The 24101-nt window shown below is 45.2% G+C and overlaps 1 protein-coding gene and 1 long non-coding RNA gene across 2 annotated transcripts in view; one reads left to right on the top strand and one right to left on the bottom strand.

Annotated features, from left to right (window-relative positions):
• LOC123033141 overlaps positions 1-18931 on the bottom strand; it is an 89131-nt gene extending 70200 nt beyond the window's left edge. Inside the window, exon 1 of the long non-coding RNA XR_006416579.1 lies at positions 18574-18931. This is a non-coding gene — a long non-coding RNA (uncharacterized LOC123033141). The remainder of the gene's footprint in view (positions 1-18573) is intronic.
• Positions 18932-19433: 502 nt separating this feature from the next.
• Positions 19434-24101, top strand: part of FAM20A (FAM20A golgi associated secretory pathway pseudokinase) — a 43242-nt gene continuing 38574 nt past the window's right edge. The window contains exon 1 of the mRNA XM_044449576.1: positions 19434-19777. Within this exon, the coding sequence (XP_044305511.1) occupies positions 19434-19777 (344 nt within the window). The remainder of the gene's footprint in view (positions 19778-24101) is intronic.

Here is a 24101-nt window from a genome sequence, read left to right as displayed (position 1 = left end):
AATCTTATCCCTCCAAAAAACCCTGCGAGGGAGGTTGGGTAGAGACTCAAAGTCACCCATGGCCAAGCAGGGACTAGAACCCAGATTGCGGGAGTCCCAGGCCCATGCTGTTTGTCCTGGGCTACACACGGGGCTTGGCTTCCAGCACTCACAAAATACACTGTGGAGATACTCTGCCCTCTATTGGAAGCCTCCATTGATTTCATGGAGTTCAGAAGGCTTTGTTCTTCTCAGTTTTAAATTGTAAAGATACCATGGTGACTTTGATGAACAGCAGCAATGCAGATTTTAAAACAAACTTTAAAATGATTTAAAATATAAAATACATGTTAAAATACCACCATCACTGCTGCTTGACACAGATATAACTGCTGTTGTGGTACCAGACTGAACAATTTGTTTTAATTCTAGGTAGATCCATTCTATGTTCACTCCAGGGTTTATTTGGATGTTTGTTTTGTTTTGTTTGTTTGTTTCATTCATTCTGTTTCTTTCTTTGCATTAAGCTAACTCGAGCAAAACTCGGTCCACTCCATCAAGTCTGGTCCTCCCTCTAAATTGAAATGTCTACTGCAAAAGTTATCACATTGGCCAGACCTCGGTTTTGCTGAAACAAGCTACAAATGTTTTAAAATAAAATGAACCTTCAAAGGGAAAGCAAAATGTAGAGGCACATCAGAGCAGCTATACATACAGAAAGCAAGGATGCCTGTCCCAGTCCCAAGACACCTCCCTAGCCTGCTCCTGCCTGCTCCAAGCTTAATCAACATGACTGCTACTTAATCAAAAAGTAGTGCCTGGCAGTGCCTAACGTGAAGACCAAGAGCCCGCTGCTGATAGAATATTGATCACAGTCGCGCCTGTCAGTCATCTTTTACTATGGAAATTATTATTGACTGAGAATGTTGCTGATTCATTTCCACACCAGACTGCACAGTCACGGTGGCCATGAAACTGCTCTCTAGCTGTCAGCAGAGATGTGAAAAGAAAAGCTGGACTTGGTCCCAGCATAATGACACTCCTTTTCACACAACATCCCGCTGAAAGTGTAATGAAACGTGATCAGTTAAAACTCGCCAATACAACTCCTTTTGCTCAGCAGGATCCCAATCAAATCCATAACCTGCCCACACAAGGAGCAAGTGATTCAGACACAAAGAAGGGCGGGATTGTTGAACCTGGAAAAGTTGCTTTAGCTTTCCCCACAGGCTTGCGCGGTAAAACAGCACCTGCACAAATGTTCTTGTTTGTGTTGCGTTGCACCCAGGATCTTCCTTCTGAGTACTGAAGGCTGCACTCATGGAATACATCTCTGCCCAATTTGAGGGGATGGATCTCCCATTCTCCCTGTACACCATGGCTCACCCCATGCAACAGGGTCTTTGGGCCCTCTATCTAGCACTTTCAGGAGAGTGGAGGGTCTTCTATGGGGAAGATAGAACAGAGAATTCTGCTTCCACCTGCCCTGACTTCCTTAGTTTCAGATGTAGGAAGGCATGCACTCACATTTACACACACACGCATACTAAAGACATCACTTGCTCAGAACGCGCTCCTGAAATTTGGTTTGGCATGGAAGTGCTGACCTGAGAACTTGCTGCACAAAGAGGCTCCAAATACGACTGGACCATGCTCCAGAGCTCGAGACTGCTTTCAGAGCCCCCTCCCCAGATGTGGAAAGCATGGTTCTGGATGAATAAGAAAATTCCTACTTTCAAAAACTGCCATAAAAGCAGACTAGAGGCGCCCGCCACATAATGCAGAGGAGTGGGTAACACATCTGTACTAAATCTGATTTCTTGTTCAGTTGCCAAGCACCTTGGTTGGATGCCGTTGTTTTCACTTCCTAACGTCACATCTGGAGCCTGTGCCAGAGGTTTTGCTTCCTGAATTCTAATTACAGACTCTTAAAAGGTCACCCAGAAGGAAGGATGGCAGAGGCATCTGCATGTAATGCCAGGGATGAATTAGAGTGCTATGAAACCCGAAAAATAATTTCTCTGAGCCTAAAGAGAAGAGTTCTTCAAGGTTTTCATTCCAGCCAAACCCTGAAGGCATGTTAGTAATAGGAAGGCAGTGTTAGGGAATATTAGGACAGTGTATCAAACCTTGGCTGCACACTCATCTGAATGAGAAAAGGAGCAGCCAAAATTCTACATCCCAGACTCAGAAAAACAATTTAATGATTTAAAACATTCAGCTGCATCTTAGGAATGCCTGTGAAAACGTCAGCTATTTCACAGTCTTAAAAAGAGGGTTGCGACAGAACTGTCTGGAGAATTTCAGTATGGTTTCCACTCCTCCCCAGACCAAGGAGCAAATTACTATCAAAATACCAATCTTAATAATTCTGTGCTCCAGAATACACAAAGCCATCATACTACAACTTGCACTGCCACCTTGGGCAGCTGTCAGGGCCACAAGAGGATCCACCAGAACACCCTGGCCTTTCATTAAAAAGAAAAACAAAAACAAGGCAGGGCCACCTGCTTAATTTCCCACAATTCCCTGTAACCACGCCACATGGAGGGGAGATTATAATGGCAGCTAAACCCTCTGCCCAATGCTGCCTGAGGCACTTCTGCCGCGCAAGCCAGCACAGGCTCACCGGCAAAGGCTGTCCAGACAGACCTGTGCTCGACTATGGAGTCATCCCAGCATATGCACGGTGAGAAGCTCCGAAGCTGCACAATGGTGCACCTCCGTGCACAGCCATAAACCAAGCCAAAACTCTTTCCGCACTAAATCCACAGGCAAGGCAGTCCCACTCCAGGTTTTCAGTCAGGGGAAAGTAGAAACGTGCAGAGATTATCACTGACATGTGTTCTACCAAGTCTGCACATTTGAAGTTTCCACAGTAATTATTCTCCCAACTCAAACAGTAGAAGAATAACTGGACATGGGGGGGAAAAAAAGGTCTAATAGGTTCCCATGAGAACGCAAACTGCTTTCTGCATTACAAACACAGGACTTGATTGTAAAGCTCGCCATGCCACAACAGCCTTGTGAGGCAGGTCAATTGTGCATGCATGCCTCTGTCTGATTGGTAGGTTGCTGCCTCTCCAATACACCCTTTCTTCTAAAGCTGGATAGAGAGATTCTTGAGTTCCCTTGAGTTAGGAACTAGTTCTCTGCCTGCAGGAGGTGATAAGCAGCTAAGACATCCCATTACTTTGTGCAAGCAGTGAGCTTTCCTTTTAGCAGAGAGCAGATGACACTCACCTGTCCTTTTCATCGAGCCCAGGTGAGGCGGAAGGTGTTCTGAATCAGTGCCTGAGCTCAGTAACAGGTGGATGGGGGTCAATAAACTGAGACTCAATCCAGACAAGACAGAGGTGCTGTTGGTGGGTGGGTTGTCTGTCCAGTTGGGAGCCATTCAGCCTGTTCTGGCTGGGGTTGAACTCCCTCTAAAGAACAAGGTTTGTTGCTTGGGGGTGCTCTTGGATCCAGAACTATCCCTAGAGACACACGTGGACTCAGTGGCACGTAGGCTGATCTACCAACAATGACCTTACCTGGTAAAATAGATCCTAGCTACAGTAATCAATGCTCCAGTAACCTCTCGTCTGGGCTACTGTGATGCACTCTATGGGCAGCTGCAATTGTAAGCAGTCCATAAACTTCAAATGATTCAAAACAGGATGGCAAGATTGTTCTTGGTGACCAGGCCTCAAGATCATATTACTGCAGTCTTCTTTCAGCTGCACTGGCTCCTGAGGTCCAAGCCCAATACAAAGTACATGTGTTAACATAGAAACCCCTAAATGGCTTGGCACCAGGCTGTTTGAAGAAATACCTCCTCCTGTACGTACCTACCCAGGCCTTAAGATCATCCTTGAGGCCCTCTGAGGAAAGCAAGGAGGGCAACACAGAGTAAGGGCCTTCTTGGCTGTGGCATCCCATTTATAGAATCAGCTCTCCAAAGAGTACTCCTACTGACTCCCCTTTTCTCCTTCTGGTGCCAGGTGAAAGCCTTTTAATTCTCCAGATATTTTAATAGTTAAACTTTAGTTTTAATATTGTATTTACATTCTTACCGTGCTTGTATTTTTCTCGTGCTTTATAGCGGCACTGGTCTTGCTGGATTGTATTATTGTGCCAGTGTTTGTAACTTGATATGGCAATATCAGCTTTGCTGTTATTGGTTGCTTTAGTGCTTTTATTGGGCTTATTATTTTATTGTATTGTGTTTGTATTATGTTCTTGTCAACTGCCCAGAGAGCCTTTGGGCTATTGGGTGGAATAAAATGTAATAAACAGAAATTGGCAAACACAAGAAGGTGAATCTGAGTGGCTAAACAGATGGGAAAAGAAATGCCCCTTTCGAGCTTATTAGAAACTCTTGTTCAAACCTCAGGCAGGTTCAAACAAAACAAAAATATGTATTAAAGGACTGTGGGAGACAAAACAGAAAAGTCAAACAGGAACATTCTTGAAAATTAACAAGTGGTAAAATTTATGCAACACCCTCAGAAGTAAATATTGACTGCACAGGGGTCACCTGGAGAGTTGCAATATGAACAGCTTCTATGGGTGGCCCATGGAGAGGGTGACCAGAGGAACAAAAGGATAAAGAACCATACTCAGCTTTTACTATGTTTGGCTGAACTGGATAGGGGCGACTGCCCAACAGTTTCACTAGTCAGAGGAATGAAATATTAGTCTCTTTGCATCTTTTGCGCTAGGGGATGGGGCTAGATTAGTGTTAATTAAACGGGAGGTGGCAGGCTTGATACAGCAAAAGGCTTCTTTTTCATGGTTATGGAAGTTCTGTGAAAGACTTGGCTGATGACTCACAGAAGCCTTATAGATTTTTACTGATTCACAGATGCAGAGGGGCAGGTGGGCATGACACTGCAGATGTTCAAAGGCATTCAGTAGTTGGGAAATAGAAAACACACTGATAATTGGCACTGTCCAAGTCACTTTTTGCAATCTAAAGTTAACTGTTTGGTTGATCCTAGTCAAAAGGTTTGCTTTTGTCTTGATTCACATTCTGACCAAGGCTACACCAAGCCTTCTGTTTTGGTATGTTGGGATCAATGTAGTGCTGTCAGGAGGTATAATACATATCCCTTTCCCTCTTGAAGAGCAAAACAGAACCCAAATGCTACCTTGCTCACCTTGTCTGCCGCCTGCGCATTCCCTGAATGGCTGCTGCTTTCAGGCAATGGTTGGAGATCTCCATCTTCTTCCAGCATTCATGCCCTCCAGTCAGGGATCGGGCAGTGAATAGGGCCAAGCCATGCCGCATCAGCAGCCAGAGCCGGCTATGTGACTGAAGGCAAAATTAAGCCAAGTGAGGCTGCACACCTGGCCTAAAGCACAGAGAGGCAAGTGCACCCGCAGCAGCAGGAGGCAGGCGGGCCAGTGAAGGATGCTTGGGTGGCTGGTGGGCATGGGCCAGGAGCCCAGAGGCCTACTCTCCAGCACTTCGGCACGGCAAAACCCTAAGCAGCACAAGAAGAGTCAAGAAGTAATGTGGGGTGACTTGAGCCACACCTGCTGGTTTGTCCAATCCAGCCAAGTCTTTGGTGTCAGGCTTCAATTGCCCTGTCAGAAGTCGTGTGCTGCAGTTTTCCTGCACCATGTCAAGGTCACCTGGACCATGCTGAAGAAGGTGATGAGATGCACAAAGCTTACAAGGATAACTGTTCAATGCAGGGATGGAGCCCAAGTGGCAGGAACAGGTGCTGTATGGGAAGAGCATCATGGGTCTGCTCTATGGCCCACTAAGTGGATGAAACCAGGACGGCCATTGGTACACCATAAAAAAGAGGAAACCAATTGCATAACACTTGCATATGTAGGTGCAAATTTTAAAATAATAACTACTTTTTCAATAGAAGGGCAAGGAACCCATAATAAAGAAGACTGACGAGTGGTGGGGCTGCTCAGACTGCTGCCCAGGGCCGGGTGCGAATGGGCCACTTTAAGGTCCTTGCAGTTGTTCTTCTTCAGGTTGATTTCAACCCAAACTCAGATTGGATGGCCCATCAAATAGAGAACACCTCTAAACGGAGAACTGTCTTCTGCCAGATGTCCAAACCAGAGGACTGTCCTCTGTAAAGTAGGACACCCGGCCATCTTAGAAATTCACTAACCATATAGACTTTTAGTATGGCCTACCCAGTCCCTTTTTCCTTCCCTAAGCCCCAGCAAGCCTAGCAAACACAGGAAGGTTTGTATCCAGTTTGCCATACTTGGAGTAGAAGACATGAAATCAGTGGGACTCATGTAAGTCATAACATAAGGCTCACTGATTCAATGGATCTCCCTCAAGTATGATGAACTCTGGATTCAGCTCAAGATTAATCGGGTGCCTGGTAGTCTGCTGTATTTGCCTGATGAGCTGTGTTTGGCTTGCTAAGTTACAAGCTGTACAGATCACATGCACTGAATTGATTCCAACATAGAACTTGCAAGCTGACACTAAAACAAACTAAGAAAACAGCCCAGGCTCTTATTCACTGCATGTCATTATGCAGCCCCAAAATTGCACAAGGGTGTTCATTTTCTTGTGTTTCATCCATCATGAAATCCATGCATTTCTCTCATAGATGCTTATAATGAAGAGGCACAGCAGACTTCATCGCCTTCTGTTCATTTAGCCATTTCTTTTCTCTTCTGTTCTCCAGCTGTTCACATCTGGACAGTTCCTCTTAGGTTTTCATGTTGTCTGCTTCGTACAAACAATTGGAGGACAAAGTATGACACCCCCCTCCTCCCACTCTCTCTAACCCCCCCCCCACTGAATCTCCCCTTAAGCTTTTCTAAACTGTTAAAGCAGACAGAAGGCAGGAGGGGGAACAGATGGTGCCATATTGGCCTGGCTTGCCTCACATTCTAGGCCACCATGAGTTGTCACTGTGGGTTATTTCAAGGTAGCTTGTCACAACATCTAAGCGGGAGCATTCTTTTTCAACGTGGGTTGTTTTCCACAAAGAAGCCACCCTGAAAACCCATGGTTTGTTGTTGGCTTCTAAAAGGCAGCTTGCATTGAAGAGTGAATGTTGTCATAACCAAACCTGGCAGGATGTTTGCCTCATGGGTTGTCAGGAATCGCTAGGGAGCTCCCCAGCAGGAGCAGCAAAAACCGCTGCTGCTCCTCACAGCCTCACTGGTGCCACTGCCATCCTTTCTCATCCCTTGTCAGTGTCCTCTGCCTGTAGGCCTAAAAAGAAGAAAGGACACTGGAGAGTGTCTGGAATTCATTTCCAACCTTTATTTTTTTTCAACCTTGCATCAGTGTGCACATTTAAAATCTACAGCTATGGTTTGGTTTTGTTGTTGTTTTGGGTTTGTGTATTTTTTGCTTGTCTGTTTTATTGTTTTGTTTTTGCAATTTCCCTCTCTGCATTACTGTTTAGCCATGAAATTTGCTTATTTTTATCAATTCCCATCACTGCTCTTTATAGATCTGCCACCTTTCAATGGAGAATGGTAGAAGGAAATGACGAGCACAAAGGGGAAGCATATTTTCAGGTGGGTGTAATTGCTTCAGTAGTATATGAACCCTCCCCCCCTTTTTTTTAAGTGTTCACTAACAAGGCAAGCTTGGAAAAGCAGGATGAAATTGATAAAGACATCATCATCAAGGGTGGGGTTATCAAACACTGAGCTAAATAACTGGCAGTCAGTCTTGCAAAAGATTCCACAACCCAGCCCCCCCAAGTGAAAAGTTTGCAAACACTTTGCCAGATTCATAATTGCTCAAAAATATATGTATTTGCCAAGCAAATGCAGGAGGGGGGCAGTTTCCTTGTGTGGCAGTAACCCCACAAACCAATTTATAGAGACAAGTGTAGAAATAATATCTACTATTTCCAAAACACCCACAACAGAAAAGTCCTAATGGAGAAGCCTGACTAGAGGCATGCCTATTAAGTCTGCAGAATGGTTACTGATGTTACTGGGAACAAGGACTTCTTCCACAAAGGCCCCCAGGTTAGGTGCCAAGAGTTAGCAGGAAGACTGAGAGCATAACAAGCCATGGCAAGCTGCAGCTTAGGAGTGAGGAGCAAACCACTTACCCACCCTGGCTTATTCTCAGACTGGCTTAGCGTGATGGGCAACTTGCCCACTGTTGGCACCATGGAAACTGAAAAGCACTGCTGAAGAAGACTGTGAGTCTTACTCTGCTACAAGCTTGTGAATATACAGATAGCAAGACAGGTGTTCAAACCCTTTAAGTGTGGATATTAATCCAAGAGTTAAGAATAGACAAAGGATTTATTTGAGGGAGGATTAAAACAATGTATACTAAAATGAAATCTGGGATAAGTGAAATTAGAACTAGTCATCTCTGGAGCAGTTCCTGCCCAGTGAATGCCTTCTCCCCACTGCCACCCCTAATATATTCCTGCTTTCTTCATCTCCCAAACATTCCATATCCCAAGTGTTTCTCTTCCCTCCCGTCCAAACACAAGCTCCAAACATGGTTCACCATGCTAACAAAGAGTGAGCTTGTAAATGTTTTCTTTTCAGGTATCTAGCTCTCTGTGTGAAAGAACTGGATCACTCAGCATGAAACTCCATGTCCTGTTAATTGTGTGCAAGATCTTTCTTTCACAAATAGCCAACACAGGGGAGCCCATCTGTATCAGGAAACTGGCAGGGCAGGTAAGGGGTTGTGACTCTCCCGCACACACCCACCGTAGTCCTGTGCCTCCTATCTGAATGGGAGGGAAAGCTCCCACCAGAGCAACTAAGGGGCTGATTTGAATTAAGACTGAAATATGTGGAGGTAAAAAACTAAATCTTCCCTTCTCCCATTGCTAGATCCCAATCTGGATTGGCAGGGGCAGAGGACACACTGATTGGCTGTGAAAAATAGGCAGTGCACCCAGGGGCAAATCATGCAATTAGCATCACATGGATTTTGACCCTCAGAAGGAGACATTGCTGGCAAGGCCTTGAAAACTGATAAGTCACATCAAGTCTAGTTTATACAATCAGCAGAATCAAATCACCTAGCTGTAGGGTCCCATGAGAGCAGCCTTCCCCCACTAGATGCCCTCCCGGTTTTTCAAACATCAGCTCCCATTAGTCCCCGGCAGGGTGGCCAGTCACCAGGAATCCTGGGAGTTCTTGATCCAAACCTCTGGAGACCACCAGTTTAGTGCTATAGGCCAGAGGTGAGGGCGTGTTGATTTTGCAAATGTCTCTCCTGGAGAGAGAAAAAATCAGCTCTGCAAACATAATTTTAGAAAGGTAGGGGAAAAGTAAGATTCACTCACCCACCTCATTGGCAGTTTTCATGGGAGAATGTTCAGGCAATGCGCAGGTTAAAGTTCTGCAGTGCAGGAAAAGGTGGACTGGCTGGTTTTGCATAACCGTCTCTGAGTGAGCCTTGTTTCTGCGTTTATCTTGCCAATGGAAAACCCCAGCATGTGCTTAAGGCCAGAGTCTCCACCGGCACATAAGTAAAAGGAGCTGTGTGCTCTTAGGCCGCCTAGAGTAAGTCTCACAGTGTTTCACTGGGGTTCACTTCTTGAAAAGGCATGCTTAGGATTGCACCATTGTGATGAATTTACCAGCGACGGATTGAAGCAAAGCCTCTGTTCACATGCAGTATCACAGGGTCCCTGTAAAAATTCCTGCCCAGCAGTGCACAGCAGCACATTGCCCATTTATTCATTGGATTGGAAGCATCTCAGCAAAATGGCACGGGTGCAGTCCAGTGGAGAGCTTCATCGAAGACAAGCCTCTTGAGAGCATGTGGGAATGCTCTTCAGCAGCCTCTCTTCCTTTCCATCAGTTGTGCATGGGAGGATTTCACACTGGATTGTGTGCACTGCTTTTAAGAAAACTTAGGGTGACAGGACATTTATATCTGAAGATTTAAGCTAGATTTTCCTCAATTAACTTATTAAAATGAATCTTTAGTACTGAGATTTATGAAGAATGAAAGATTGACCATCTATATTGCTCCTTACAATTTTCTGGTGGTTGTTTGTTTGTTTCAGTGTTAGTGCTGTGTGAAGAAACGATTCAACAATGGCACCATTCAGGGACAAGGACACAAGAGCACCAGAGAGAATGACAATTTAATCCACTGCTAAGTTCAGCCTTTGGGTGGAGGCTGTTTCAAAAGAGCCCCTTCTTGGCTTCCAGCACAATAATAAATGCTTTAAAACCCATGCTGTTTTTACAGTTTGTGATTCATTTTACATGAGATTCCTCGATATCTTGCTAAATCCTGATAACTAATCCTTCCTTTGAAAAAATATCTCATTCTGTGTGTAATTGGATCTGAGGAAACCTGCCACCAAATTTTCCATTGCAAAATCTATTTAAATATATAACTGGAAGGAGTCCAGCTTGGGAGACACCAAAGGGGCAAGTTCCAATGAAATGGTTATGAAGTTTGCACAATCAACTCTGGATTAACTATTAAGATGAGGAGAAAAGCTCTAGAGACTGAATTACTTGCTGTGGTTTTAACAAAGCCTACCCTGTGAAGATTGCTCTGCTCACTGATGCAAAGACCTTTAAAATGCCGGAGAGTTCACAAATAAAGTAGATAGGGAAAGAGGACCCACAATTGCAGCTTCTAGGTGAATGTGGCATCCTTGTAAACAGATCCACAAAAGTTATGAGGGAAAAAGATGATTAGCCTATTAAAAGCCTGCGTCCCCATGCTGGTCACAGAGGAAAAGGTTCTCCTTCCTCCACAGCCAGCACATAAAACAGGTTGGCATGTGACAGAGGGAAATAACAATCTATCCTCCTCTCAACAGCAGTTTACTCACCTATATGGGATTCTAGGTCACCTGTAGTGACCAGTCAGGGAGTTAAATACAAGACTGGAATATAAGTGTAGTAGCATGGCTCAGATAAACAGAAACTTGTGAGCAGCAACATCAAATGACACATCTGTTACTGGATTGTCCCCCTGCCCTACAAAATAAAATAAATCCCTACAGATTCAAAAATGGAATATCAGGAAGAAATCTACAAGAACCTTTCCCCTGACATGCTAGTTATCTCTAACAGGGCAATTTTATATATGGGCACATGCAAAAATGCAAGCCCACAGGCAGCAGCCTGAAGTGGTACACTCCAGCGTGATGGCCATCTTATGACTCAGCTGATGACGTAACATGGCTTGCAAAACTACCAGAGGTCTTCTAATAATTAAATATTTAAGTTATTAGATGCCTTCCTCAGTAGGCTTAGATGTCCACAGTGAAAATGATGGAACTCTGAACTATGCCTACCAACACACAAACTCTTCTCTTGCATTCTTGGGGTGGGGGGACTGCTTCAGTCTCACTCCAACTGCAAAAGCTTCCCCCTAGGGCAGAGTCGTCTTTTTACCCTGAAGTAGAGTATTTCTGGATATTCTCCTGTGCTGCCACTACACTGGTTCCTACAGCATGTAGCCCAAGCCTCACTAAAACTAACAAGAGAGTTTCCCTTTCTTTAACAGAGCCCTGCTCATCACCTCAAAATGCAGAGTTCTGTATCCATCAGGCATCCTACAGACTTAATTTGGTTCAACGGAAGACTGATATCTAGCCTTCAGCAATACAGTAATAGCAGACCCATTTGGAATCATGATGAAAGCATCTCCCTCTCCTTCTTTGGTCAACTTTTAGATAACTTTTTTACAACTGCTATCAAGTTGCATCAAGTATTCATGCATGCATACCTTCTTCTCATGTCATTTTTTCCAGACTGATTTCCAGGCCACCATGCCCTGATCCAGCATAAACCTTTCAAGCAGTCAAAGCAAACCTGCAGCTAAAGCCCTCTGCAAAGGCTTCGCCAGATCCTCTGATGCCATGGTTCTCTTCCTGGGCCAGGCTGAACGGCTTCTTCTGGGTACAGCCAGCCTCCTTAGAAATGCTGTCTAGTATATATCGGCAACTGGCAGTAGGAAGGGAAATGGAGCGGGTTACCACAGCCTCTTCTAGTAATCGCAGGCAACATTATATTCTTCTTAGGGTCAAAGCAAACATTTAAATTTGTGTCTAGCAGCTATGCCATTTTTCATTTTCACTCTAGAGTAGATAAGGTGGGCCTAGTGCAGACCCTTAAACCTACCCTATGCTAGGATTCTAACTTGGATTGGGCTGCTGCACCAATTCTACAAGGAAAAGTTACGGGGGAAAGACCTCATTATACTTTTAAGGTGATGTTATTTTGACCCTCTGGCTGCAATCTTATACAATGGAAGTAAGTGCAGTTTAATTCAATTTAATTTGCTTTTGAGAAGACATATATAGCAGACAGGCCTCTGATTTGGTGTTTCTATAGATATATTTTATACATACATTTCAGAATAATAATAATGACTTGTCTAACTAGTTTTCTCTACTGGATTACATAAAGAATATTGTTATATTGTAGCTAGCCACCAACAAAGTAGTTCAGCTACAGAATTTAACTGCTCTCATAATGTAGTTGCAATGAAGATGTATGAAAGTTCATTTAATTAATAGTTTAATAACTGCTCATACACTGTTTAATTCCCATTATAATATTACAGGATTTGCAGATTTTCTCTTTTAGTCCAATTTTCTCCAGCAGTTGTTTCTCCCATAACCTTCTGTTCTCAACTGATTGTTTTGAAGTTTCATTAATATAATGTCTCAGCTGAAGAAACTGAAAGAATGGTAATCTATTTCCATTATCATGTAATTGCATTTCATTACAGTTTATTGTTGTTGTTACATGCACCAAATTGTCTCCAATTTATGGCAACCCTATGAATGAGTGCCCTCCAAAATGTCCCATCCATCACAGCCCTGCTCAGCTCCTATAAACTCAAGCCTGTTGCACCCTTTATGAAATCAAGCCATCTCATACTGGGTCTTTCTTTTCTTCTTCTACCTTCAACTTTCCCTAGCATTATTGTCCTCTCTAGTATGACTTACCTTCTCATGCCCAAAGTATGATAGTTTCAGTTTCATCAGTTTTGCTTCCAGGGAATGTTCTGGCTTGATGGGATATAGGACCCGTTCCTTTGTCTTTGTGTCAGTCCACGATACTTGCAAAACTGTCCTCCAGCACCACATTTCAAATGCATCAATTTTCTTCACTGTCAGCTTTCTTCACTGTCCAGCTTTCACACTCATATGTAGGGATGGGGAATATAATAGTGTGGATGATCTTGGCCTTGGTCTCCAGCAAAAGGTCCATACACTTTATCATTTCTAGTTCCTTCATCGCTTCTTTTCCGAGTCTCAGTCTTCTAATTTCTTGGTTGCAGTGTCCCTTTGATGACTGAGCCAAAATATGCAAAATTCTTCATAATTTCAATTTCTTCATTGCTGACAATAGGGTTGCATAATTTTATTTATTTATTTAAAATTTCTATGCCGCCCCATTCGCTGAAGCCTCGGGGCGGCTTACAAAACATCAGTTAAAATATAAAACACTAAAAATATAAAACACATTAACATTATAAAATAAGTTGCCCTGGCCGAAGAATTAAGCAAATAATATTAGCAATTAAAATGTCGTTTGAATAAAAAGGTCTTCGCCTGGCGCCGAAAAACAAATAACGACGGCGCCAGGCGGACTACTTCATCTGTAGTCATGCTTTTTGTTTTCAAAATAGAAGAATTGGAAGGGGCCTAGAAGGCTATTGAGCCCAACCCCCGATGCACTTCCGTATGTGGTCACCCGTCCAGCTGCATGCCCACACCTTTCCAGTTTAGCAAAGGTGACCCAACATGCTAGCTCCATGTATAGCTATGCAGGCAGAGATGTTCTGCTGCAGTCCTGCTGTTGCAATTTCTTCTTTCACTTTCATCAAGAGTCTTTTCAATTTGTTGCTGCCTTCCGCCAGTAATATGATATCATCTGCAGAGCCTCACGTATTAGTGTATCTTCTGCAGTTTTTGCTTCTTCTTCCTCTAATCCTAATCTAGCTTTCTTTATGATATGCTCTGCATATAGAATGAGCAGAGAGGGAGATAAAATATACCCGTGCCCATTGTCTTTGCCTATAAGAATCCATCCATCCATCCATGTATGCATGCATGCATCCAATAGATTTCTAACCCGCCCCATTAGCCACATGGCTGTTTCTTCATATTCTGTCCTAACATGATTTTTGTCCATGTCCTTCTTGTTCACAATTCAGGTTATGCATCAGGACAATTAAGTGCTGAATTCTTTCAGAACTATCTAAAAGAATTTCTTTCAGAACATTTATTTCAGAACTATCAATCACTTCTTGTGTTCTGCACAACGGCCCTCCTGCATTCTACAAAGCACAGACAGATCTTCTTTCAAAATTCTTTGGTGTGCTGCAGTAGCCAACATATATTCACAATATGATTGCAAGCACCTTTTCCTTTTCAGAATCCAGCTTGGATGACAGACATTTCTCACTCCGTACAGGGCAAACATCTTTTTTGCTGTACCTTGAGCATCACTTCACTTGAATGGGAAATTAGTCCAATGGCCCTATGGTTGCTGCACTCCTTAGCACCTACTTTCTTGGTAACTGGAATTTATATTGATGTTTCCAGGCAGTGGACCATGGTTTTTTGTTTTTTGCCATATTTGTTGGCATATTCCTGTCAGGACTGGGTCTGATTCATTTCTGCAGCTTGCAATAGTTCTGTTGCTACCCTAATTACTCTGCATGTTTTATTCTTTCCAAGTGCTTTCAGATCAGCTTTCACTACACTTTCTAATATTGCATGTTCTTCCTCATAAGAATTTTCTTTGAAGAAGTTGGTCATCTTTTTATCTCTTCTGTATAATTCCTCCATATATTGTTTCCACCTTCCCTTTATTTTGTCCTGATCAGATAGTATGTTAACTCTTGGTCTTTCAGCATTCCTAATCTAGGTTTAAATATTCCTTTGATTGCTTGGATCTTCTAGAAGAGGTCTTTTGTTCTTCCTCGTTTGTTGTTCTCTTCCATTTTTTGCACTGGCCATTGTAACAGTTCTTTTTGTCTCTACATGATAGTTACTGAAAAGTTGCATTCAGGATTCTGACCCTATTTCTGTCACCTTTTGTTTTTGCTTCTCTCCAGTCCTTAACAATTGTGAATGCTTCCTCTTTCTTCCATTTAGGCTTTTTTCTTTTTCTTTTTGGCTACAGGAATTGTCTTTTTACATTCTTTCCTAATAAAGTCCCTGTTTTTGGTGCACATTTCTTCTGACTCGCAGTCAGTTGAGATCAGTAATGAAAATTTGTTCTTTATGTGCACTTTTAATTCTTAGTAATATTATTTAAAATGTATTTCAGCACTATATTTTGTTAGTGATCTTTTTCAGCTTGACTCTGATTTTTATATTTACAGTTGATAGTCACTAGCACAATCTGCTCATGGTATAATTTTGGCACTGAGAATACAACTTCTTCATCTCTTACTTTAAATTATATAGTCCACTTGATTTCTGTATTTGCCATCTGGTGCTGTCCGTGTGTACAGTCATCTGCTTGATTGCCTGAAGTATATATTTGCAATAAATTGCTCACTGACGTCACAAAATTCTAGAATTCTTTTGTTTTGCTTCTGATTACTACACCAATTCTCCCACAGCATTGGATGAATTCAGTCGCCTAGGAAGATCAGCATGCCTTATTCTGGTATGTTATCAATTTCCTCTTTGATGCTTCCATAAACATTTTAAATGATGCAGCATAAATGTTGCATATATGTTTTCAATTACTCCAGCATAGAAGTTACTGGAGCATAGACTTAAATGATAGTTATATTGATAGGTTTTCCACGAATTCTAATTGCTATGATTCAGTCAGAATTTACATTTTAATCACCCACTGTCTGCCTCAGTATTAGAGCCACTCAGTTTCCAGAGTAAAACACACTGTGTTTGTCTGACTGGAAATGGCCCATTCCTGCCTACTTTTATTTGTTCACACCAAGTACTATGATATTTAACCATCTCCTTCCTTGCTTTATATTTTCCAGTTTGCCTTGATTCATACTTCCCATGTTCCATGTTCCAACTCTATGTGTTGTACAGCATCACATTTTCCTTTTGCCTCTGTACGAGTACGTCAGCCACTAGATTTCCTCTTGCCTTTGATCTAGTTAAATCATTCACAAAAGCATAATTCCTGCTTGTCCTTTGCTGTTCCCTAGTAGCTAGTTGGGTGCCTTCCATCCTGGGAGTCTTATCTCCTGGCACTATCTTTTGTTTCATTTTAGACGGTTTGATCATATGGTTTTCATACTCGGAAAGGGTGTAAGGGTGTATCATTGCCGTCTTCTGGGCAGAGTTAGCTTGAACATCACTGCGATTGTTGCCTTCAGCTACCACTACTGGCCAGTAGCTGCCTTTCAGGAGTTTTCCACCCCATGGCTACCAGAGATGTCCATTCCTTCTGCTGGTGTCACCATTACTCATGAAGAGACTGGCTGCATCTTAGTGTGGGGCCACAGCTTTGACCATTCCACCTTGGGTGACCCTGCTAGGAGAACAGACTTGCAAGAGACACTCTAAAAATCCTCGCTTCAGTAAGGTGTGCATCCAAGAGGAGGTCATTACAGTTAACTGGTCATTTTGAAGAAAACCTTGATATCTTATTACTGATCATCTTGAAAAGTCACCCTCAAAATTAAAATTTTTGAGGTATGGAGTGGGGCAGGGGCAACACTGCAGAAAAAGGTATTGAAAGACTTACTCTGGATTAAAATATCTTCCAGTCCTTTAAATTCCCCAAAGACCAGGATTGCATTTAATGCTATATAATTAGCATATTCCTGGACATCCATAATACATATTTTAATGGGGTTTTGAAATATCTCTGTTCAAACTGTGCCAGTGATTAACTCCTCTAGAGACCCCCTGTGACAAACATGACAGACAGGAATGCCAATACCTTGTGGCAGAAGGAGCAGCTAAGCCCTGTTCTCTGATATACCTTCAAATGAGATGCCTTGTAATTCTGTGATGCACATTTGTCCAAATAAAGGCAATTGCCAAATCTCCCCAACCTTTCAGTTTAATTTGTGATATTCCAAATAGACAAAGATTAAAGGAAAAGCATAAATCTTGCCAAGATAGTCATGTTAATTGAAGATATTTCATCTAGTCAAGAAATCTTTTTAACTGACTGTCTTTCCAAGCCATCTTTAACCTCTTTCTCTGGGGGCAAATAACTGATTGAACATAAATCTCTCATAGTAATCACAGTTTTTATTACCATGCCCCTCTTCCCCCCCCCCACAATATCTTACTGATTACACTTTAAAGACAATCCCTCAAACAGACCTTTATTGTCTCCTGTTCTGAACTAAAGCCTTATAACCCATCCTTTCTTTTTTAAGATTTGATTTACCACTAACAACTCAAGTGCAAGATACTTAACTCTGCATTAGGGAAGAGAACGGGCCAAATTTATTTATTTATTTATTTATTTGATGTTAGTGATAAACTTAGGAAATTGCATTTTCAATACTGGCCCTTCTAACTCAGAGCAGCAGAACCATTTAGGGTAGAGACCAAATGCTCCCTCCACCTGTAGGACTTCAGGAGAAAGCCCAGAAGATCAGTTCTCTACCCAGCACCTCAACATGAGATTCCCCTGTGACTGCACAATGGCATCTCTGCTTTTCTCTCCAATCACAGCAAGGATCCCTTCCTGCTTCCTTCCCAAGTTTCTAGGAAGCCTCCAGGGATGGAAGACGGAGGCTTGTAGAGCCAAGGAGGCAGGGCCTGGGAAGGATCTAGAACCTCCATAGGACAGATGTTCTGCTTCTCTGCTCTAGCCCACTATTGCCAACACCGACTGGCAGCAGCTCTCCAGGGTTTCTTTTCATAGGCCCACCTGGGGATGTCAGGGACTGAACCCAGGATGTTCTCTCAGGGCAGCAGGAGCCTGTCACCGGTTCTGACCTCAAAGAGCTCTAGTGAGCCTAACTAAGACCATGGGAATGGAACAGGGGAGAGGCGCATCTGGAATGATCTTCCTACAGAAAGTGAAGGAAGGGACCAGAACGTGCCTTTGGTGCATGTTCTGCTGCCGGAATCCCCAGTAAGAACATGGAAGCTCTCCAGGGTCCAAGGCAAGGAAGGCTTCTTCACCTTGCCTTCTACCTGGACCTTTAAAAATGCCTGGAGATGCAGAAGTTGCCCTTCTGGATGCAAGACATGTGTGCTATCATTCAGCTAGAGCCCATCCCAAAATGTTTCTAAGAAAATTGGTTTGGGAAGTAAGTTGTCATACTTATTCCAAAGAATTGTTGCAACATAAGAAGGCAAAATGAAAGGACAAACATGGGCCAAAATAAATTTTTTTTTCTTAACCTTGTGCACTTTCTTATAAAATCAGCCAGCCATTTCACACTCATACCCTGCCCCATTTCCTGATAATGCTTATGCTTAATGGTAAAACTGTCCGTGACTGAAACTAAGAAGATGAAACTCTGGTTGCCACTCTCCAGGTGTTTCTAACATTCTTTCAGTATTTCTAACATCTAAGCAACAGCCCAAAGTTTGCACAAAAGTAATCCGTAAAAGCACACGATTATATACCCCATGCCAAGGGAAAGAGTTGAAAAGACAGAGCCAGGGGTTAACCCACCTTCAAACCCCATCAAAGCCCCGTCCTGAGGACTGGAAGCATGCCCACCTTTTAAAAGTGACACCTGGCTTTCTCTTGTGGTAATCATATGTGGAGCGGAGGGAGCGGGCAAGCCACGCGTTCTGCCAGTCGTCCAGGCTATCGCCTCTGGCTCCCTCACAGAGCGGCGGTGGCGGCTGTCTTAGCCCGGTCCGAGAGAGCGCCAGCCCCAGCCTCCCCGCAGCGAGAGAACTTGGCGCGGCTCCTCCGGGGGCGAGCCCCGTCTTCTCCCCTGCCGCCGACCAAGGCCGGGCACACGCGCCCCGGGTCCTTGGCCAGCGTGTGTGCGCGCTGTCATCCTCGCCCAGGACATTTCGGCCGCGCCGCGGGGCTGCCGAGCGAGGAGAGGGGGGCAGGAGGTCCAGCTCCCGGCCGCCGGCCTCTGGAGCAGCAGCCCCGCCGCCGAGCTGAACGCGGCTGGGAGGCGGAGGAGAGGAGGAGGGTAGGTAAGGTTAGTCGTGCCTCTTCCCCTCCCTCTCTCCCCACCCGCGCAGCTCCATCCTTCCAGAGACTGCCTGCCTGCCCCCCCCCCCCCCCCCCCCCCCCCCCCCCCCCCGTCTGGGGAGGGCAGACCCGGAGAAGCGATTTGGCAAAGGTGCCGCCGGCCGCCTCGCCTCGCCTCGCCTCGCCGCTCTTCCGAGAAGAGGGAGCCTGCCCTCCCGGCTCACCTGCTCCTGCGGCCGCAGCGGGGCAGAGGCCCTGCCTGGGCTTGGCCCCGCCGCGGGATCTTTGCCTCTCTTCCCTCCCCAGAGGCCACGATCCCGGCGGCCCGATCCCCCAGTCTCCAGTCTCCGGGGATCCCCGCTCCGGGGCGCGCGCGGCTCCGCCCGAGCGTGGATCGCGCCCCACCCGCGAGCGCCGGGCTGGCCATGCCGGGGCTCCGCCGCGACCGGCTGCTCGCCCTGCTGCTGCTCGGGACGCTGCTCAGCGCCGATCTCTACTTCCACCTCTGGCCGCAAGTGCGGCGCCGCCTGGCCCGGGCCCACGCGGGCGCCCCGGGCTGCCCCTGCGCGCCCGCGGCCGCCCCCAGCCCGCAGCCCCGGACGCGGCCGCCGGAGCGGGAGGAGAGCAGCCAGGCCGTCGGAGCGGGCTCCAAGCTGCGGAGGCTCTTCGCTCACCCGCTGTACAGCGCCCCCGAGGGCCCCGCCGAGAAGCTGCTCAGCGCGCAGGAGGCGCTGCGCTACTACCGTCGGAAAGTGGCTCGCTGGAACAGGTGCGTCGTCCTGGCGGGGTGGGTGACCCGCCGCTGCTCGGCGCCGTGCCTGGGACAAGTAACGTGGTGGTGACCATTTCTCTCTGTGGCTCCCCCCCTCCCTCCCTACAGCCCTAAGCGGGGAACGGGCGGGTGTGTCAGTCATGAGGGCTAGAAACGCGTTCCATTTCTTCAAAAGTGAAATAGGATGGGCTCTCAGTTTATTTTACAACGGGTTGTGTGTGTGTATGTGGGTAGATATGGAGGGAGTGGAGGAGTTAATTGCAAAGTGAAATGTTTTATTTTATTAAATACGTATTTTAACGCTGGCGTTGGCTGCCTTAAGAGATTTTCAGCAGATTACTAGTGGGGCACTATTTCCATAGGTAACAGCTGCTGGCCATATGGAAAAGAGACTGGAGGTTGGGTCCCCTGCTCTTTTCCCCACTTTAAACAGTCCCAGGAGCATCTTTCCCCAGCCCAGTGCCCTCCAGATGTGTTAGATCACAATCCCCATAATCCCCAGTCAGAACAGCCATTGGCCATGCTGGCTGAGGATGGTGGGAGTTGTGGTCCAACACCCCTGGAGGGCATCTCAGTGGGAAACTGCTGATTGGCCTTTTCTCACCTGTTGGCATTGCACCAAAAAGACAGTCCGCTGTGTTCTGTCCCCCTCGACTCCTTAGTTCTGTTCTCCTCGCATCTCCTACTTTGCTAGGATGAGAGTGATTCTCCCCGCAAAACTAGGGAGGGCCCTGCCTTCCTTGCTGGCTGTTTTCGAAACAGTGCAGCATCCTGAGGTGGTGGTCCTGAGGATGGGCTGCAAAATACAACAGTCCGGGAGATGGAGGGCCACGAAGTTAAGAGGTCCTCTGTCTGGCTGGTGGGAAGCCTTAAGGACAGGTGTGCATCACCTAAAATCACCATGATGCGACCTGAGGGGATCCACATGGTGTTGCTGCTGTGGACAGGGGAGCCCAATTTTGGCAGTGGTGCTTGTAGAGCAGGCTAATCCTCCATAAACTATTTCCCTAGACTTCATTGATCCAACACACCGTGTAAATCTACGGGAGTTGTGGCCCAATGCGTCCAGAGAGGCCAGCTTGAAGGAGGTAACTCAGGGATGCTTTAAAGTAGGGAACAGATCAGGAGATTCCTGTCACCTCTCTTCTGACCCCAGATTGGCCTACTGCAACAACATTAACAGTAAAGCACAATTCCTTGAGGCACGGCAGAAGCTCCTTCCTCTGACGTGATGTCACCACTATAAGCAGCAGGGCGTTTAGTTGGTTTCTCTACCACCCGAAGAAGCCTGCCTGAGCCTCCCACGGGGCAGCATAGCATAGCATAGCAGCAGGCTAAGCACAGGCACCATCCATATATAACACCTCATTTCATAAACCCTGTTCATTAGCTGGGCTTCATTGTTCTGAGATTAGGGATTACAATTGTCCCGAGGGAGTCGTGCTTCTCCATTGTCTGTGCAGGATTAAAGCCAATGCTTTTCTTGCTGGAATATTTGGTGCAGATCAAAATTGCAGTGGGATAGACATGTTTGCTAAAATGGATGGAGTGGGCAGTTCTGAGAGTCTGTCACGCTGTTCAGAGTAAGTTTGATGAGGTGACCTTGCAGAATGTGACGACCTCTGTACTCCGTACTTGCCCAGCCTGGTGCCCTCAGGATGCTTTGGACTTCAGTTCTTATCAGCCCCAGTCGGCATAGCCAGTGATGAGGATTACAAGGAGTTATGGTACAAAGTATCTGAAAGGCACTGGGTTGGGGAAGGCAGCTGCTCTCTCTTACTCCTTGAGATTATAAGTTGACCAATATGTGTTTTTCAACCTACAGTATTCACTCTGTCTAAAGCATAATAGAGATGCTGAGTGGTGCTTTTAGCTCTTCCAACCTCAGTTTAAAAAAAACCTTAGCTGATTAATCAGATTAGTTTTAGTTGTTTAATCAATAGATCGATTGCATATCTGTTGACTGTTTTAGACCACCACTCTGAAACAAGAAGCACCCTTTCCTTGATTTGCACATTATAGTAGGCGTCATCCTGAGCAAGGCAGTCTTGCTGGGTGAGAGCAAAGAAGAATTTATCTTTTGACAAGGCCCTTGCCACATGCAGGTTATGAATTGTATCCAAAGTTATTTTATTTATTTATTTATTTTTCTATTTATATCCTGCCTTTTTCCTACAAAGGGCTCAAGGCAGCTTACATCATTCTCCTCCTCCATCTTATCCCCACAACAACAACCCTGTGAGGTAGGTTGGGCTGAGAGTCTGTGACTGGCCCAAAGTCACCCAGTTGGCTCCATGGCTGAGCGGGGACTCGAACCCAGGTCATCTGAGTCCCAGTCCCATGCTCTTCACCACTACACCACACTGGGGGGTCTACTCTAAGTAGAACTAGCAACTCTATGAAAGTACTAGTATTAACAAGCCATGCGTGTGTGTATAAAGAGAGGGAGGCAGGGGGGTGGACTTTTAAAACTGATCTACCCGATTAATGGAACATTATAGCCCTAAGTATTAGGCATCTCTCTCTGTATATCTGAAAGCAACACAGCATCAGGGACCTGGGTGAGGTTTTATTTGAAATGTGATGTCTGCGAGTCCCTTATCCCAGGTTGCATGTATGACCTCACCAGCAGAGTGAAATGAAGATGGGAGAAGCAGCTCTAAGGGAAAGAAGCGGCTCTTTGCACTGCAGGCTTATCCACTTCTCCTTGCAAGCAAGTCCTGCTGATTGCTCTGGCTTGCCCATCCAGGTCCATGCGCATTTCAGGCTGCAGTCACTGGCCTTTAAAATGCATGGTGAACCCACATTTAACTGGGGGCAAGTGGACGCTGTGTCGGGGAGCATTTAAACAGTGCAATGACTGAGCTTGTTTGCCAACTTACGGCAGTCTTTCAACCGAACAGGGTCACTATTGCCCTGCAGGAAAAGTCAAGCTGAACACTTTGGCATGGGAGCCAGAAATCTTTATCAGAAACCTGCCACGAGTTTATTTTGCACTTAGTCCCTAATCGGTAAAGCTTACGTGTCACTAAATAATAATAATAAGGTAAGAACAGGAGCTGGTGTGAGTTCCAAAGAGTGAATCAATGAGAGCATATGACCTTGCTCCAGTTGAATGGAATAGCTGTACTTCTCTTTAAACCACTGAGATGTGACAATAAAGATAAATAAGACTGTAGCTTGGGGCCAAACTAAATGGTGGAGATGTGACAGAAGCTCTTTGGTCTCTTTAAACTGGGAGGTGGTGGGAGATTTTTCTTGCTAGGATAAATGGGAGCTTCAGTGAGGAGGGTTCACTGGGAAAATATGTGGGGAGGGAAAGAGTTAAAGAAGGCTAGGCAAGGGCTGCATGTGCCCAGCCCTGCTCTATAGGACTTGCGACTGAAACGGCTGCACTGTTCACTCTACAAGGCTGCACTGAATTCAGGATAACCTCTTGACAGGTTTGTCCATTCTCCTGAGGATCAGAGCTGAAGATAAGGGAAGAGTCGGAAGCTGAGGAGGTAGATGCCAATCAGGGGCAGGACCAGGGTGTGAGATGGAGGCTATAGCAAAAGTTGGACCAGCTGTCTCTCTTTAGAATGGGACATAGGAAGCCACCTTAGGCCAAGTCCAACCATTGATTCGTTGGGTCCAGTACTGTCAGCAGAGAGGGACAATGGCTCTCCAGGGGTCCAGAATATTTTCCAGGCCTACCTGGAGATTAAATTTAGGACCTTCTGGATGCAAAGTAGATGTTTTCCCACTCAGTTGTGGTCCCTTCCCTAGACTCTGCTGGGACTCCATAGCAGGACTCAGTGAAAAAGGTCAACTCCATGTCCCGCATAGCTAGGAAAATAAAATATACTGTCCTTACACAAAATCTTAGTGCAACCATATTTAGAATGCTGTTCTAGTTGCCACACATTCAAAGGGATAAAATAGAGTTGGAAAAGGGGCAGGAAAAGGGAACTGATCAAAGAAGATAGGTTACAAAAGCTGGGATTGTTTATCTTAGGGAAATGGAAGCTCATTTAGGGCTGAAATATATAGTAATTGTAGAGACAATAAGATTGTGAACTCAGTATGTCTGAAGTCTTTGGAATAATCATTTGTTTAGATAGTAGAAAATAATAAAAAATGTTGAAACTCAAACTCAAGAAAGAAGGCGAGTTAGGAGAGTCATGACAGAGAATTATACATGGAATGGAAAAAGTAGAGAGGGAGGCCTCTCTCTCTCTCTCTCTCTCTCTCTCTCTCTCTCTCTCTCTCTCTCTCTGTCACATCAAGTAGAACCCAAGGTCATGAAGTTGATGGGTAAGAAATTCAGGACAAATAGAAG

Source organism: Varanus komodoensis, unplaced genomic scaffold (genome assembly GCF_004798865.1).
Source record: "Varanus komodoensis strain SLA01 unplaced genomic scaffold, ASM479886v1 scaffold59_1, whole genome shotgun sequence".
In the NCBI taxonomy this organism is placed as follows: domain Eukaryota; kingdom Metazoa; phylum Chordata; class Lepidosauria; order Squamata; family Varanidae; genus Varanus; species Varanus komodoensis.
The sequence above is the reverse complement of the archived record's forward strand: the minus strand, read 5'-3'. Positions and strand labels throughout refer to the sequence as shown.